The sequence below is a fragment of the Portunus trituberculatus genome, chromosome 20, assembly GCF_017591435.1.
Source record: "Portunus trituberculatus isolate SZX2019 chromosome 20, ASM1759143v1, whole genome shotgun sequence".
Lineage (NCBI taxonomy): Eukaryota > Metazoa > Arthropoda > Malacostraca > Decapoda > Portunidae > Portunus > Portunus trituberculatus.
In genome coordinates this window covers 14,514,290-14,528,216 of record NC_059274.1, presented here as the reverse complement: position 1 = coordinate 14,528,216, position 13,927 = coordinate 14,514,290, and the positions used below count along the sequence as shown (strand labels likewise).

At 41.7% G+C, this 13,927-nt stretch overlaps 2 protein-coding genes across 8 annotated transcripts in view; one reads left to right on the top strand and one right to left on the bottom strand.

The window, feature by feature from the left end:
- Positions 1-1,028: 1,028 nt before the first annotated feature.
- LOC123506605 (heat-stable enterotoxin receptor-like) lies at positions 1,029-8,873 on the bottom strand. Of its 2 annotated transcripts, none has more exons than XM_045258848.1 (13): positions 8,737-8,873; positions 8,156-8,281; positions 7,772-7,857; positions 7,196-7,379; positions 6,896-7,021; positions 5,430-5,559; positions 4,866-4,988; positions 4,333-4,422; positions 2,806-2,929; positions 2,349-2,483; positions 2,079-2,162; positions 1,669-1,787; positions 1,029-1,388 (listed from the first exon to the last, which is right to left on the bottom strand). In XM_045258848.1, exons 1-13 carry the CDS (start codon positions 8,829-8,831, stop codon positions 1,224-1,226), a joined length of 1,587 nt encoding a protein of 528 aa, XP_045114783.1. In that variant the 5' UTR covers positions 8,832-8,873; the 3' UTR covers positions 1,029-1,223. The 2 variants fall into 2 exon arrangements, with proteins under 2 accessions (XP_045114783.1, XP_045114784.1); XM_045258849.1 differs by having other exon boundaries at positions 7,229-7,379.
- Positions 8,874-10,542: 1,669 nt separating this feature from the next.
- LOC123506482 (retinol-binding protein pinta-like) overlaps positions 10,543-13,927 on the top strand; it is a 19,773-nt gene continuing 16,388 nt past the window's right edge. For 5 of the 6 annotated variants that reach the window (XM_045258599.1, XM_045258601.1, XM_045258600.1 and 2 more), the window contains exon 1: positions 13,846-13,927. This exon is cut by the window's right edge and continues 69 nt beyond it. The gene's annotated coding sequence lies outside the window, so the exon portion shown is untranslated. Of the gene's footprint in view, positions 10,677-13,845 lie in introns of those variants that run through there. The other variant, XM_045258603.1, reaches the window with a different exon arrangement.

Here is a 13,927-nt window from a genome sequence, read left to right as displayed (position 1 = left end):
TTTGAGCTTGGCTGTCGACTCACTATCAAGTCATGTTCACTATTATTGCCTCTAAGCTCTTTGGAAAACGATGGAGCACTGTGGTCATGACAACATCGTAAACCAGTTAAAGTAATAGAAAATAACATAAAATCACTAAATTGTGAATATACGATAGTAGTCTATCACATGGTTTCCTAACTGTCCTAGATTTGTGCACTACGCCGGGCTGAAAAGGGATGAAAACACTAGAGTAAATCTACTTGCCTATCATATCTTTATCTCTAGCTTCGTGGTATTCTCTAAAGGCGACGACACACTATCACTTTTCGTCGTTGTCGACAATTTCCGCCATTTTTTTTTTTTTACTGTTCCGTCGATTCTTTTCGTTGTCTTCAGTCAGACGAAACGCACCGTTTTCTTCTAGCGTCAATTTTTAGTCAGATTAAGATCTATGGCTTCTAATCAACACTTTCATAATACAATACATTTTTTTTTGTTAATTGCAATGATACTATAATCCCAACTTCATACAATCTTAATGTTTATATATATATATATATATATATATATATATATATATATATATATATATATATATATATATATATATATATATATATATATATATATAATTTTTTTATTTTTTATAGCCTAGCAGTGAAAAGTGGCGCAGTTGTTTGTGTACATATCTCGAGGACTGCGACGCTCCAAGGCAGAACTTCCATGTAACAACTGGCCAAGATCAGCAGCTCTGTTGTTTATCAGTAGAAAATGCTGTCTAAACTTTCTCACAGAGAGCATTTGAGGCCAAAAATAGCAACGGCAAAATAGCTAGGATGAAGGAGGAACCATGTTTGTTTACATTCGACAAACGCCATAGAGGCGGAAGCGAGCTTGTGTGTGACAGTTGAGTCTTCAGAAAGTTGACGGAAAAGTGCTAATGTGATGCCGCCTTAAGACTGCTTTTGCTAAGTACTCCGCTGATGGGGCAGTGAAGATGTAGTGGCATATAAAGAACTCCACACGAGAAAATTAGAGAACAACTCTCAACTTTTCATATTTGATTCTTAGTGACTCAGTCATCTTAATCACTAACAATTCTTAATAGTTCACTGCTCAAAATAGTGATGGGAACTGGCCAGTGAGTCTGTGGATAGTCTCTGATAGGAAGAGAGGAACGTGTAGGCAGCGTGGTGTTCCTGAGTGATGCATTAACACAGCAAGCACCAGATTTTAACGCATTAGAAATTGGTCGTTGTCTTGGGTTGCTGTGATCGAGTGGTTTCTGAGTCGGCGAAGTACTGCAAGAAGGCTGGCATCTCGTCCTCGTGTTTGGAGGCAGATGGCGTCGGTTGTTCTGTGGACTTGACATGTCCCATCAGCCAGTAGGTGTCCATATTCTCTTCCTGCAGGTTGGAGAGGTCAAAGGTTAAGGAACAATCGTGACCTACAGTTGGTAACAAGAATTATCTGCTAAAAATGAACCTGACACGTGCTATCAACCAGTACATGTCCATTTCCAACTATATAATTGAGAGAGCTGTCAAGAAACGTAAGTAAAAGTGGTAACAAGACTGCTATGCTAATAAGTGGATGTCATGTAACAGATAATGCATTATGTTACACTCTGTTAACTGCTTTCTTTCTCTAATTAAACTATACCTATTAGGGGAAGCTAACGCTCACCTGGCCATTCTGCACACGGTACTTGCTGATCACCTGAAGGCGCTTGTGAAACTCAATATTGTAACGACCCGTCAGCACCAAGATCTTGTAGGTGGTCTCGCTGATGTGTATCTTCATGGCTGCAAGTGTTTGTGGTAGAGTCAGTTTCAATATGTTAAGTCATGGTAAGCTTTTAGAATAACCATCAAAAGAAATGTAGCATCTTAAAGTTCGGTGAGCCACTAAAGTGTTTCCTTTTCTTTAAACTGATAGGTGACAGTCAGCAATCAATTAAGTCAAGTTACAGAGATATTCATAAGAGTCTCCATTACAAAGTACGCTTTAAAGGACACGATAATCTCAGTCAAGCATTATTACGAAACCACTCAGACATGGAGAGTGAAGATAAGACGTCTCGCTGACACACTCACGCATGCCGCTGCTCTCCATGAAGTGAGCCGATGTGATGGTTTTGCCGAACATGCAGTAGCGAGGCATCTTGGTGCCAACCACACCTGAAGCAAGAGGAAGGAATTTCACCTTCTTTTATAGAGGGGCTGACTGTTCATTCATCTTCGGTCTCCTAAGTAGGTTTCCCTGGTTTGCTGTTTTCGGTTCATAAACAAGTTATAAAAGGTGAAGTTAGATTTTGAAGGTTTTAGGTGAAGGCTGAATACACCATCACTATATGTGTAACTCACCGGCGACGCAGGTTCCCGAGTGGACGCCGATCCTGACCTGCAGCTTCTCGCCCTTCTTGTGCAATAACTCAAACTTTGACACCACATCCAGAAGTTGTAGCGACATCTCTGCTATCTCTATAGCGTGACGCTCTCCTGAGACAAAAGCAAACAATGAAATGGAGTCTAATGCGTCTCTGAACCATGCATGTGTATTGACGTCATATAAAGTCATACTCGCAACCTCAAAGTAAGTGGAATTCTTGACTGACGACTCAGATGCAGAAGCAAGCACTGTCATGCTTGCTTTACATAAACTACCATTCATGTATTCGATTCTTCCCATTTTTCCGGTACACTTACAGTTAGAGGTTAAGCATTATCATCCTTCCATTGTATTCTCTCATTGAACATAACATTGTTGGAAAATTACCAGCAAATGCTACATGATATTGATTGATCATTTCATGCGACTCACCATTCCTGTTTGGCAAACCAGAAACCACCATGTAAGCGTCCCCGATCGTCTCCATCTTGTACACGTCATACTTCTCGATGCAGGAGTCAAATTGTTTGTAGAGAGTGTTCAGAAGCAACACCACCTAAAGAGAGGGACATTAGAGGGTCATGTTTCGGGGCAAGCAGAAAATTCGAAGGGAAATGAATGACTTATTGAACTTGAAAGCGGTAGGGGAAGAATACACTGATGAATCAGAATGCTTGTGGAAAGAACCTGGGAATACTGTGACTGGAGAAGGAAATTTTCTACTCAGGAATAGGAAGAATGAAGGGAAAATACTTCAGACTGAGAAGATTTGGTGTCGTTACTGTTGCACGTGTCAGGAATGAGATAAATTTTACGTGTTTCTGGATGAAAAGTTAGAGTACATTTCTCATCTTCACCGGTCGTTGCTTATCTGTTGACTAGGATATATTCATAGATCCTTTCATTACCACCGTACTTTAAGGCGGGTTCACACGTATCAATATGTTGCTGGAAATGTTAGCCGCTATAAATATCGACAGAGCCCTGCTAACCGGAACACATTCACACATAGCGGCCGGGAAGTATCGGCTGGTCGGCCTACATTTCTTATAAGAAAAGTGTTCATCTTAACAAAAGACTGCTCAATTGCGATCAAATATAATAATCACAAGTATTCCGTCCTCTGCAACAGCACCCTGCAGAGAGGGTAACAGTCATCGGAAAGTGACAGCGATTTCATCGAATGTAGTTCTAAGTATGGTGTTTCTGCTGTAGTATTAATTTTTTTCGGCTCTCAGACGTGCTATTTGTCCCTTACTAGCTCCAACATCTTCCTTTCTGCCTCTAGACACCCACATGATCAAACCTTCCGTGACGTCACAATGTAAACAAATCCGTTAGCGGCTGGACAAGACCAACATGTCGGTCTTGTTTTGTGGCTGGTTTCTCCACCCCCTAGGCACAAAGATCCAGCCAAAAACTCTAGCGGTTGGCAATTCCAGCTGCATATTAACATGTGTGAACCCGCCTATATTCTCCTCACATATCTCTCTATCGTTCTCCCCACAGCCAGATGCTAACAAACGGCACCTCCCTCGAATCTTATCTTTGCCATGTCATACCGCTCTGTTGCCATCTGTTGCCGCCCACCGCATCCGTCTGTCAATTGTGATCATGCAGATCAATAATAGGTGAATCTAATTGACGATTGAAAAGAAGAAAAAAGATAATGTATTACTATTATATGTTGGTATTCTGAATTGATTCATGGCCTCTTCACTAAAATCTTGAAGGTAGCAAGAAGGAGAAAGGAAGAGAGAAATCATATATTATTAACACTGCACATTCGGTGTTATAACCTCTGATGTTTCAGCACAACAAAACAGTGAAAGAAGTAAAGATTCCTGTCCGCGCTTAGTAAAGAAAATGTAGAGAAACATCCTTGCTGTAACCCAAGTAATCTGTTTTGTCTGGCTCAGGAAGGACACAGACGCTTCTGAGATACTTGCCACCACCCACCTGTAGGGGACTACTTTCCGAGGAGATACGAGTGAAGCCAACAATGTCACTCAGGTAGATCGTGACTGACTCGAAGTACTCAGCTGGAACCTGTAGGAAATGTTAAGGAGACCAGGACATCATTCAGAGAAAAACAAGCTTTTCTCTGAATGGTAATGTCAATGTTATAGCATTTTCTTGTACTACTTTGAGTTTAATGGCTTTCATAGAGGCCTGCCAAGAAGAGTAGGAAGGCAAGAAAGTACCAAAAATGTTAAAACGGACTTTACTCGGGAGTTTCGAAGTTAATCTGTTTTTTGATAAACCAAGCACAACCAGTTTTCTTTCTTGTTCTCCAGACATCCTTTAGCAAATAACACTATTCAAACAGTCCTTCTGTCCCAGGGAAGACATACCAAGTAAGCAAACTATAAATTTAAAGATACTTCAATATGATCCAAACCGAAGAAATAAAAGGATGTCAATAAATGAACTGCAGAAGAACAAGGAAAGCCAAGAGAAGCAGGTCGTGGCGGCGGAAGGAGGCACTGCACCTGCTTGGACTGCTTCAGGTAGTGGGCCACGGAGCGGGGCAGCAACTGGTACACGAGATTGTCACTTTTGCGCTTCTCCTTCTTCACATCGGTGGACTTGGCAATCAGGTCGATGGCGTACACCTGAGGGATACAGTGTCGTTAAGTGAGAGGTACATGTTAATCTGAATCCTCCTGCAATAACAAGGAGAAACACCTGCACTCAGTTCCTCATACACCTGTGGATACTATTACACTTACGAGTACATGCGTTACACATTGGCTATGTATTACACAAATAGACTCTACCTTTACTTCATATGCAAGTATAAGTACCAAAAGTTCACCTTCGCTATTTTCCTCATTGTGCTGAAAAAAAGACGTCATTCAATCTAACTTCCTTTAATCCTTCTTGATGGATATTTTGTCTTTTCTTTCCTTTGATTCTCCTTCCTTCACTTCCTCGTCTCGGATTTCTACAGGATTATTATTCTCAATTTGACTTTAAACTTCGCAGATTAGTCCTACACCCGCTACTGCTTTACCACAGCGTCACACAACATATGTATATTTTTTTTATCTTACGTGGATGAGGTTTGTGGCGCGGCGGACTAGCAGAATGATAATGGGCGAGATGATCAACACCAGCACCAACACCGCCAGCGCCAGGTTGTACTGACTGTCGGCAAGTGTCATCTGGTCCTCGATGGCGGTCCTGTTGAAGCGTTCATTAGGGAGTCACCGTGATCATTCATTGACAGGTCAGATGAAAGGCCGAGCAATAAGGAGTCAGTTAGGCTCATTAGGGATAATCGCTTGTTTCTGAATCAAAATTGTGAGTCTTTGATGGTGTTTTCACTAAATGTTCCTCGTTTTCTAAAGATGAAAGCTTTATTAATCAACACTGCTCTGATTAGAAAGCTTGGCCCATCCATTACACAATTGCTCATCACTTAAGTCCCCTACAAGTTCTTTTTTTTTTTTTTTTTTTTTACGTAGGGAAAAGGGCCAGCCAAGGGCAAAAAAAAAGAAGGTTAGAAAAAAGCCCACTTGAGCGCTGGCTCTCCAAAGAGTAGAAAAAGTGCCAAAACCGTCAGCCAGAATTAGGGGAGCAAATGCCTCGACACCTCCCTCTTAAAAGAAGACAAGTTGTAGGAATTTGGAAATACAGATGCAGGGAGGGAGTTCCAGAGTTTACCAGTGAAAGGGATGAATGATTGAGCGTACTGGTTAACTCTTGCATTAGAGAGTTGGACAGAATAGGGATGAGAGGAAGAAGAAAGCCTTGTGCAGCGTGGCCGCAGGAGGAGGGGAGGCATGCAGTTAGCAAGATCAGTAGAACAGTTACCATGAAAATAGCGATAAAATATAGAAAGGGATGCAACATTTCGGCGGTGAGAAAGAGACTGAAGACAGTTAGTCAGAGGAGGGAGTTGATGAGACGAAGAGCTTTCGATTCCACCCTATCAAGCAAAGCTGTGTGACTGGAACCCCCAAACATGCGAAGAGTACTCCATACAGGGACGGATAAGGCCCTTATACAGAGTAAGCAGTTGGAGGGGCGAGAAAACTGGCGGAGACGCCTCAGAACACCTAACTTCATAGAAGCTGTTTTAGCAAGAGATGAGATGTGAAGTTTCCAGTTAAGATTATGAGCAAAGGACAGACCGAGGATATTCATTGTGGAAGAGGAAGACAGTCGAGTGTCATTGAAGAAGAGGGGATAGTTGTCTGGAAGGTTGTGTCGAGTTGATAGATGGAGGAATTGAGTTTTTTGAGGCATTGAAAACTACTAGATATTCTCTGCCCCAATCGGAAATTTTAGAAAGATCGGAAGTCAGGCGTTCCGTGGCGTCCCCGCGTGATCTGTTAATTTCCTGAGGGGTTGGACGTCTCTGAAAGAACGTGGAATAGGGTGGTATCACCAGCGTAGGAGTGGATAGGGCAAGAAGTTTGGTTAAGAAGGTCATTAATGAATAATAGAAAGAGAGTGGGTGACAGGACAGAACCCTGAGGAACACCCCCTCATCGGTTCCCCTTTGGCCACACACCTGATGTCACCCACCAACAGCGCCTCTACTTCTCGAATAGAGTCGATGAAGCCAGCGGTCTCCTGCATGTACCTGTCAGCCATCTCCAGGGATCCCGTCCCCTGGTTGTTACCGATGATCTCACTTCTGTAATGCCACCTCGAGATTAATGTCACTCACACGACATGACCAGAGGAGTTTGGTTCGGGTATCATTTAGTGGCTTTCAAAGTGCTATTGCAAATTAATTTAGCGTTTGTGCCTAGAATAGCTATTAATTTCTAAGCTCTCTGCCACTACTAGTCCTCTCTTTCCTATTTACCTGTAAGTGAAGTCGTTGTCAGTCCCAACAAACCTGTACGTGACGGCAGTTGCTTTGTTCCTCATGATCTTCTCGTACAGGAGGCGGCTGGCTCTTTCAGAGAGGGCCCGAGTTTGGTTGAGCCAATGCCAAGCCTGGGATGTCGCCTCCACCCATGTCAGGTAGCTTGGTTGGTCGAGTTTTCCTGCGAAAATCGAAACGTTATCGAACCTCCAACACTATATTTCTTGTTAAAATAGCTCATGTGAATCTGGGCATTTTGTTTCGTCTCCACCACTTTCTAGACGTGCTTCTCGATGCTAGCACTACATATAAATGGGCTTCATTCATCTTTGTGTGAAGTGCGCCCCTCACAATATAAACTATTATAAGGCATGATTTCACATGACTAACTTTGTTACATAATGTGAAATCAAATCTTTTTCGTCTTGTCAACTCCCCTTTTTTTAATTAAATAAGTGTCATGGGAATCCCTATCCCACCTACCTATCTTGCTACCGTTTTTATCATTGTTGTGGTTCTACCTTCTTATTAATTAGCTGTGGTTTGATCTGATTGAGCTGAGTGTCGCCTTACCCTTGAGGAAGTAAGCTGCTCCGTACACCAGACTGATGCCAAACTGCTCCTCGCTCTTCATCACGTTCTTGTAGGAGATTAAGATTCTGCGATCACAGGGGAAAAAATCAAAGGAGGCACAGAAGTGTGGCATAATGGGTTACTTGTTATTTGCTTTTTGTTCTTTATCCTCGTATAATTTCCATGATCCTCATATTGGTGTTCTTACTCATGCCATCACCTCCTCGACGTCATCACTCCTAATACATTATATTTCGATTCTCAATTCTCTCATTAACTTCCAATCCAATCACTTGCTGTTTCTCAGTCTAGCCATAGCTCATTTTCTATTTCCTTCCTGCCATTTCTTAGCCTCTGTACTCTAATCTGTTCTTACCCTCTTACCTCCACAACGAGGAAACATCCGCCTTATTGATAGTGTTCGAGAGAGCCTTCAGCAGCAGCCGGTTGGCGTTATTGTACCAGGACACCACCCTGGTCACCTGCGTCTCCAGAGGGTTGATGGAGTCCCTGGGAAATGAGATTGGAAGTACACCACGAGGACTTCAAGAGAAACTACTGATTTGCTCCCCTTCTGCTTCTCATGTTCTGTTGTGCGCTCATAGCAATCGCAACACCGGTCAGGCCTAAGAAGATTATTTTTTGATAAGAAGGATGCGGTCTCTGCCTGCTGCGTGACTGCCGTAGGACTTATTGACGTATCGATGTCGGGAAATCTAATGACGAACCGACACGAGGTCATTTCTTTCATTCTCTCGCTTCGCCTTTAATGCAACGTCAGTAACTCAGGCATGAAGCTCATCTTGACGCGTTCTGAAGGGAGGTTAGTGATGAAAAGAAGCTGACGGAAGCTTCAAACTTCTCTTTCAGGAGCTTTTCTAATACAAAAAAAAAAAAAGACATAAGAAAAGAGAAGACCGCAATAACAAATAATGCCTGGTTACCTGTCATTATCTGCAACTCACCTGAAGTCCTGGAGTCTAATCTGGAACCGGACCCGGGACTTGAAGGGTCTGGTTCCGGGCAGGTTTGTCTGGTACACCTTGGGCCATTGTCTCATGCTCTCGATGATGAAATTGGTTCGGTCAAACACGTTGGTTATATTCATCCTGGGGGAGACACGAATTACTTGCGCCCTAATTTCGTAAGTTGTTTCTTTTAACCACTAGTTTGCATCGCGCATTGATTGCCTTAAGACTCAAATATGTGACCAAAGATGTCCATCCGAAAAACAGAACCCGCGAGACCTGCCTGAGGGTGCTGGAGGCATTGGACAAGATGTAATATCCAACCTCGGTTCTCTCTAGTTGCATGGCACGCAGGAGCTCGCCAACCTGTACCGCATCTTGTACCTGTTTAACAAATTATGGTTTAGTAATTAGATGACCAGAAAAGTACTTGTCAATCTTTGAACGTGTGAAAGGGTTGCATAGCTTGTGAAAAGTTTACATATTGGTTGGTGTTGCAGTGACTCACATTATTAACTTATAACCATAACATATCATCCTGTGAATATCATATGCTTTAATTTGCCTATAATTTACCTTCACAGTATCTTTCGTTATAAACCTACAGGTATAGCATATCTATCGGTACTCTGTAAAGTTAAAGTATATATGGATTACACTACAGAAATAGCTCTCTTGATAATAATCCATAGAGGAAAGCATGAAGGACACACCTGCAAAGCCACGTTTGTTACGGTACCCTGGTTCCTGATGGCGCTAGACATGGCGATGGCATTTTGGATAATAAGAGCCACGATGGGAATGAAGGGCAGCACAAGCATCTGCCGGAGAGAAACCAAAGGAGCACTGCGTCAATTTTTTCTTCAGGTATATATATATATATATATATATATATATATATATATATATATATATATATATATATATATATATATATATATATATATATATATATATATATATATATATATATATATATATATATATATATTCAAAGAGTTTCATAAATGTTCATTCATTTAATTACATACTTACCAATCCGTTAACTACTTGTCATTGTTTCTATCTATTAATTTAGATACCTATTCATCTATCTAACGATTCATCTACTAATTTACTTGATTGTGTGTTTGTCTACCTACCAGTTTACCTACCAATCTACCTATCTACTCGTATCTATGCATATATTCATCTATCTATCCATTTTTACATCTATCTAAAAAAGAGAGAGAGAGAGAGAGAGAGAGAGAGAGAGAGAGAGAGAGAGAGAGAGAGAGAGAGAGAGAGAGAGAGAGAGAGAGCTTTTACCTAAGGATTTGTGTACAATTAGACCATTGTATTGATATTAGGACGATATATGGAGGTCAGAAGATAAATGGCCACAGTCCTCACTATTCTAATCCCTCACATAAGTTTCTGAAGCTGTATAAAATCACCAGATGGTAACCAGAATGAATATGGAAACGCGTCATGGTGCTGAAGGGGTTAAGCGTTGAATTACTTATATTCATTCACCTCTCCCAATCATTTACACATTGCTCTCCCGGCACTTACTCATCACATCACTCATATATCACTCATAACTCATCTACGCCATTTACTCATCTTTCCTCATCACCATTTCCTTGTTTAGTTCACTGCTCTCCTACTCTCAATTTGTAATTCAGCCACTGCTTCATGAGCGGCGAGATTCGGGACTTTGGAGTATCGAGAACACTTTAAAGCACTGATAAGGGCTAAATCTCGCGTTCGAGCTGCTGTGAGGCTCCGGATCAGTGTTCAGTGGCTAAGAAGAGAGCAAGAAAGAGAGAGCAAATGAAGCAAGGGAGATAAGTCCTTCATTTTCCATAGTGAATCACATTGTTTTACTTCATTCAGTTTGCCTCAGCACCAGAGCTCGGCGCGGTGTTGTGCTGCATCAACTTGCACACCAAAGCGTAAGTCATCACCTTGTGGGCATCGTTGCTGTTTGATATGATACAATGTGTGTAGCTTTTGATCATTACCGAGTATCAGTTTTTCAGTTTTTCTAACTGCTTATTTCGCCTGGAGCGGTGTTCTGGAGATGTAGGGAAGTTATCCGCTGTATTTCTATAATTGTGTTCTGTTGCATGCGTGGATGATGATAACACAGGGAATTGTGAATAATAATCACTCAAAAAGTCATCCAAGTGTGGTTAAACGAAGGACAGCGGTTACTAAGGAAACATTTCACTGAACACCGACAAAAAAAAGTCTAAACATCATTTGTTCTGTAATTTAATGGAAACTTACGAGGAATCAATTATGAACTTCATCATCCGAAAATATTGTACTACTGCTACTACTGCTACTACTATTACTACTACTACTACTACTGCTAATATTACTACTACTATTGCTAATATTACTAGTACTACTACTGCTAATATTACTAGTACTACTACTACTGCTACTACTACTACCACTACTACTGCTACTACTGCTACTACTACTACTGCTGCTGTTACTATTGCTGCTACTGCTACTGCTACTGCTACCACTGCTACTACTGCTGCTGCTACTGTGTTACTACTGCTGCTGCTGCTGCTGCTGCTGGTACTGCTGCAGCCACTACTGCTGCCACTGCTGCTGCCACTGCTGCCACTGCTGCTGCACCACCACCACCACTGCACCACCACCACCACCACCGCTGCTGCTGCCACCACCACCACCTGCTGCTTTGCCACCACCACCACCACCTGCTGCCACCACTGCTGCTGCTACCACCACCACCACCTGCTGCTGCTGCTGCTGCTCACCACCACCACCACCACCACCACCACCACTGCTGCTGCCACCACCACTGCTGCTGCTCCACCACCACCACTGCTGCCACTGCTGCACCACCATACCACCACTACTGCTGCTGATATTACTACTACTACTGCTACCACTGCTGATATTACTACCACTACTACCACTACTGCTATATTACTACTACTATTACTACTACTACTACTGCTACTACTACTACTGGTAATATTACTACTACTACTACTACTGGTAATATTACTACTACTACTACTACTACTATTATTATTAATAGGTACTACTGCTACTACTTCTACTACTATTACTACTACTACGACCTTCATTTAAACACGAAACAGCAACTCCAAAAAATAAGTAACAGTACCAACGATAACATGAAAGCACCACTTCACACACACACACACACACACACACACACACACACACACACACGGCAACAGTCCGCGGTAACTAATTTTCTCGGCTAAAAACACAGTGAGCGACCAGTGACATTCTTGATAACCTAATGGCGCTAACCTGGCCGTGCTTGACCTGACCACCAACAAGATCACTCGTGGCACACTGGAGGGTAGGTGACGCTGAAGAGACGAGCAGAACACAGGCAGGGTGCTTCTGGCGGGAGGCGGCGGGTAGTGGGCGGGGAGTCAGGGCGGCTGCGTGAAGTCTAGGAGGAGGAGGAGGAGGAGGCGGCGGCGAAAGGTATTATAGAGAGGTATGTTCATCCGTTATTCTTCTTTACTCTTCCCCAACATTGAGAAGTTTATCTATATTAATTCTTTGAGTACAATTGATGAACGAGTAAAAAAAATGTCCGTTTTAGAAATTCGGGGAAGTATTTTTTAGGGGGAAATTAATCTAAACTCATACAGCTTGTGTAACTTTCGTAATAGATAGGAATGCTATGTACAGCGTCCCCTAAATTAACTGTATATTATAATGTTGGTTTTTGAAATGATGGAGAATTTGCCAGACCATCTCGACCAAACAATTTCCAAAGTTTTCAGTGGTTAATGAAAAAAAAAAAAAAGGTGGATTGAGAAGAATACGTCGTGATCACATTTCAAATTAGGCACATTACACACACACACACACACACACACACACACACACACACACACACCCCTCCTGTAACTCCTATTATAGAAAGACGTAGATGAATAGAACAGTGGGTTATAGTTAAACTACCTTTGTTACTTATCTACGTATTTCCAAATAAAACTACATAATAAAAGTAATGATACATACATTGCTGCAAGGTATTTTAGTTGTCATACTTATTCCTGCTATCTTGTAACCTTAGCCCCTAGCATAGATATCAGCTCCTTATCAGCACATTTCCATTATTGTCCGAGCTCGTCTCTTATCACTGAGGGGCGGCAGGGTGGTGGGGGAAGGGAGAGGGAGAGTGACACTGAGGAGGAGGATATAGCAGAGGGAGGGTGGTGGATGGAGAATAGATATTTTTTTTTTCTCATCCAATAAGTACAAAGGAAATGATGGAATATTCGTTTTAAACATCATTTACGAGTCAAAACTTCCCTTTCTAATCACCCAAAGGTAAAAAAATAGTGAAATGTAACAAAAAACTGAGTGTGGGAGAAAAATCGTTGTTTTATAATTTCACAGTAGGAGTGGTGATAGTGGAGGTAGGGTGGTGGATGGAGAATAGATATATTTTTTTTCTCTCACCCAATAAGTACAAAGGAAATGATAGAATATTCGTTTTAAATATCAGCGCTTGAGAGATAAAAAGACGTAAGAATGAAAACGATGAGGATTAAGACTGAAAAAAAAATAAAGGAAAAGAGAGAAAAATCGAAACAAAGGAGTTGTGTTGGGAATATGACGGGTAACAAAATCGAGGAGAGAAAACCAATGAGAAGAAATAAGAAACTGAAATCAAGAAAATAATAAGTTGAGCAGATTGGAAAGATGTACTTTAGTAAGGGATATATGAGAACAGGGAGTAAGAGAGGGAACGCTATTTTGAAATTTACCTAACATAATGGGACACTTGAACTAGCGGAGTGAAAAATGTTGACGCGGTCGTTAACTCTTATCCACTTCACCACCACGATCACTACCACAGGCTGCAGGCACCGTGGAACAATTGAAGTTGATGATAACGTTATCTATTGATTACCTGAAAGAAAACCCGATGACTTTCTCCAATGAGTATTGTTCCCTCAAACATCATTTACGAGTCAAAATTTCCCTTTCTAATCATCCAAAGGTAAAAAATTAGTGAAATGTAGCAAAAAACTGAGTGTGGGAGAAAAATCGTTGTTTTATAATTTCACAGTAGGAGTGGTGATAGTGATAGTGGTGGTGGTGGTGACAGCGGCAGCCACGGTGGTGGTGATAAGGTCTTGTGTAACTATGAAGGCCATGAAGC

Coding starts and splice junctions, on each gene's coding strand:
- LOC123506605 (XM_045258848.1), bottom strand. CDS start 8,831: ATGAGACAATGGCCCAAGGTGTACCAGACAAACCTGCCCGGAACCAGA. Junction 5,560..6,895: donor CTGTTGGTGGGTGACATCAG/GTGTGTGGCCAA, acceptor ACGCTTCAACAG/GACCGCCATCGAGGACCAGA. Junction 2,484..2,805: donor TGGTTTGCCAAACAGGAATG/GTGAGTCGCATG, acceptor CTTTTGTCTCAG/GAGAGCGTCACGCTATAGAG.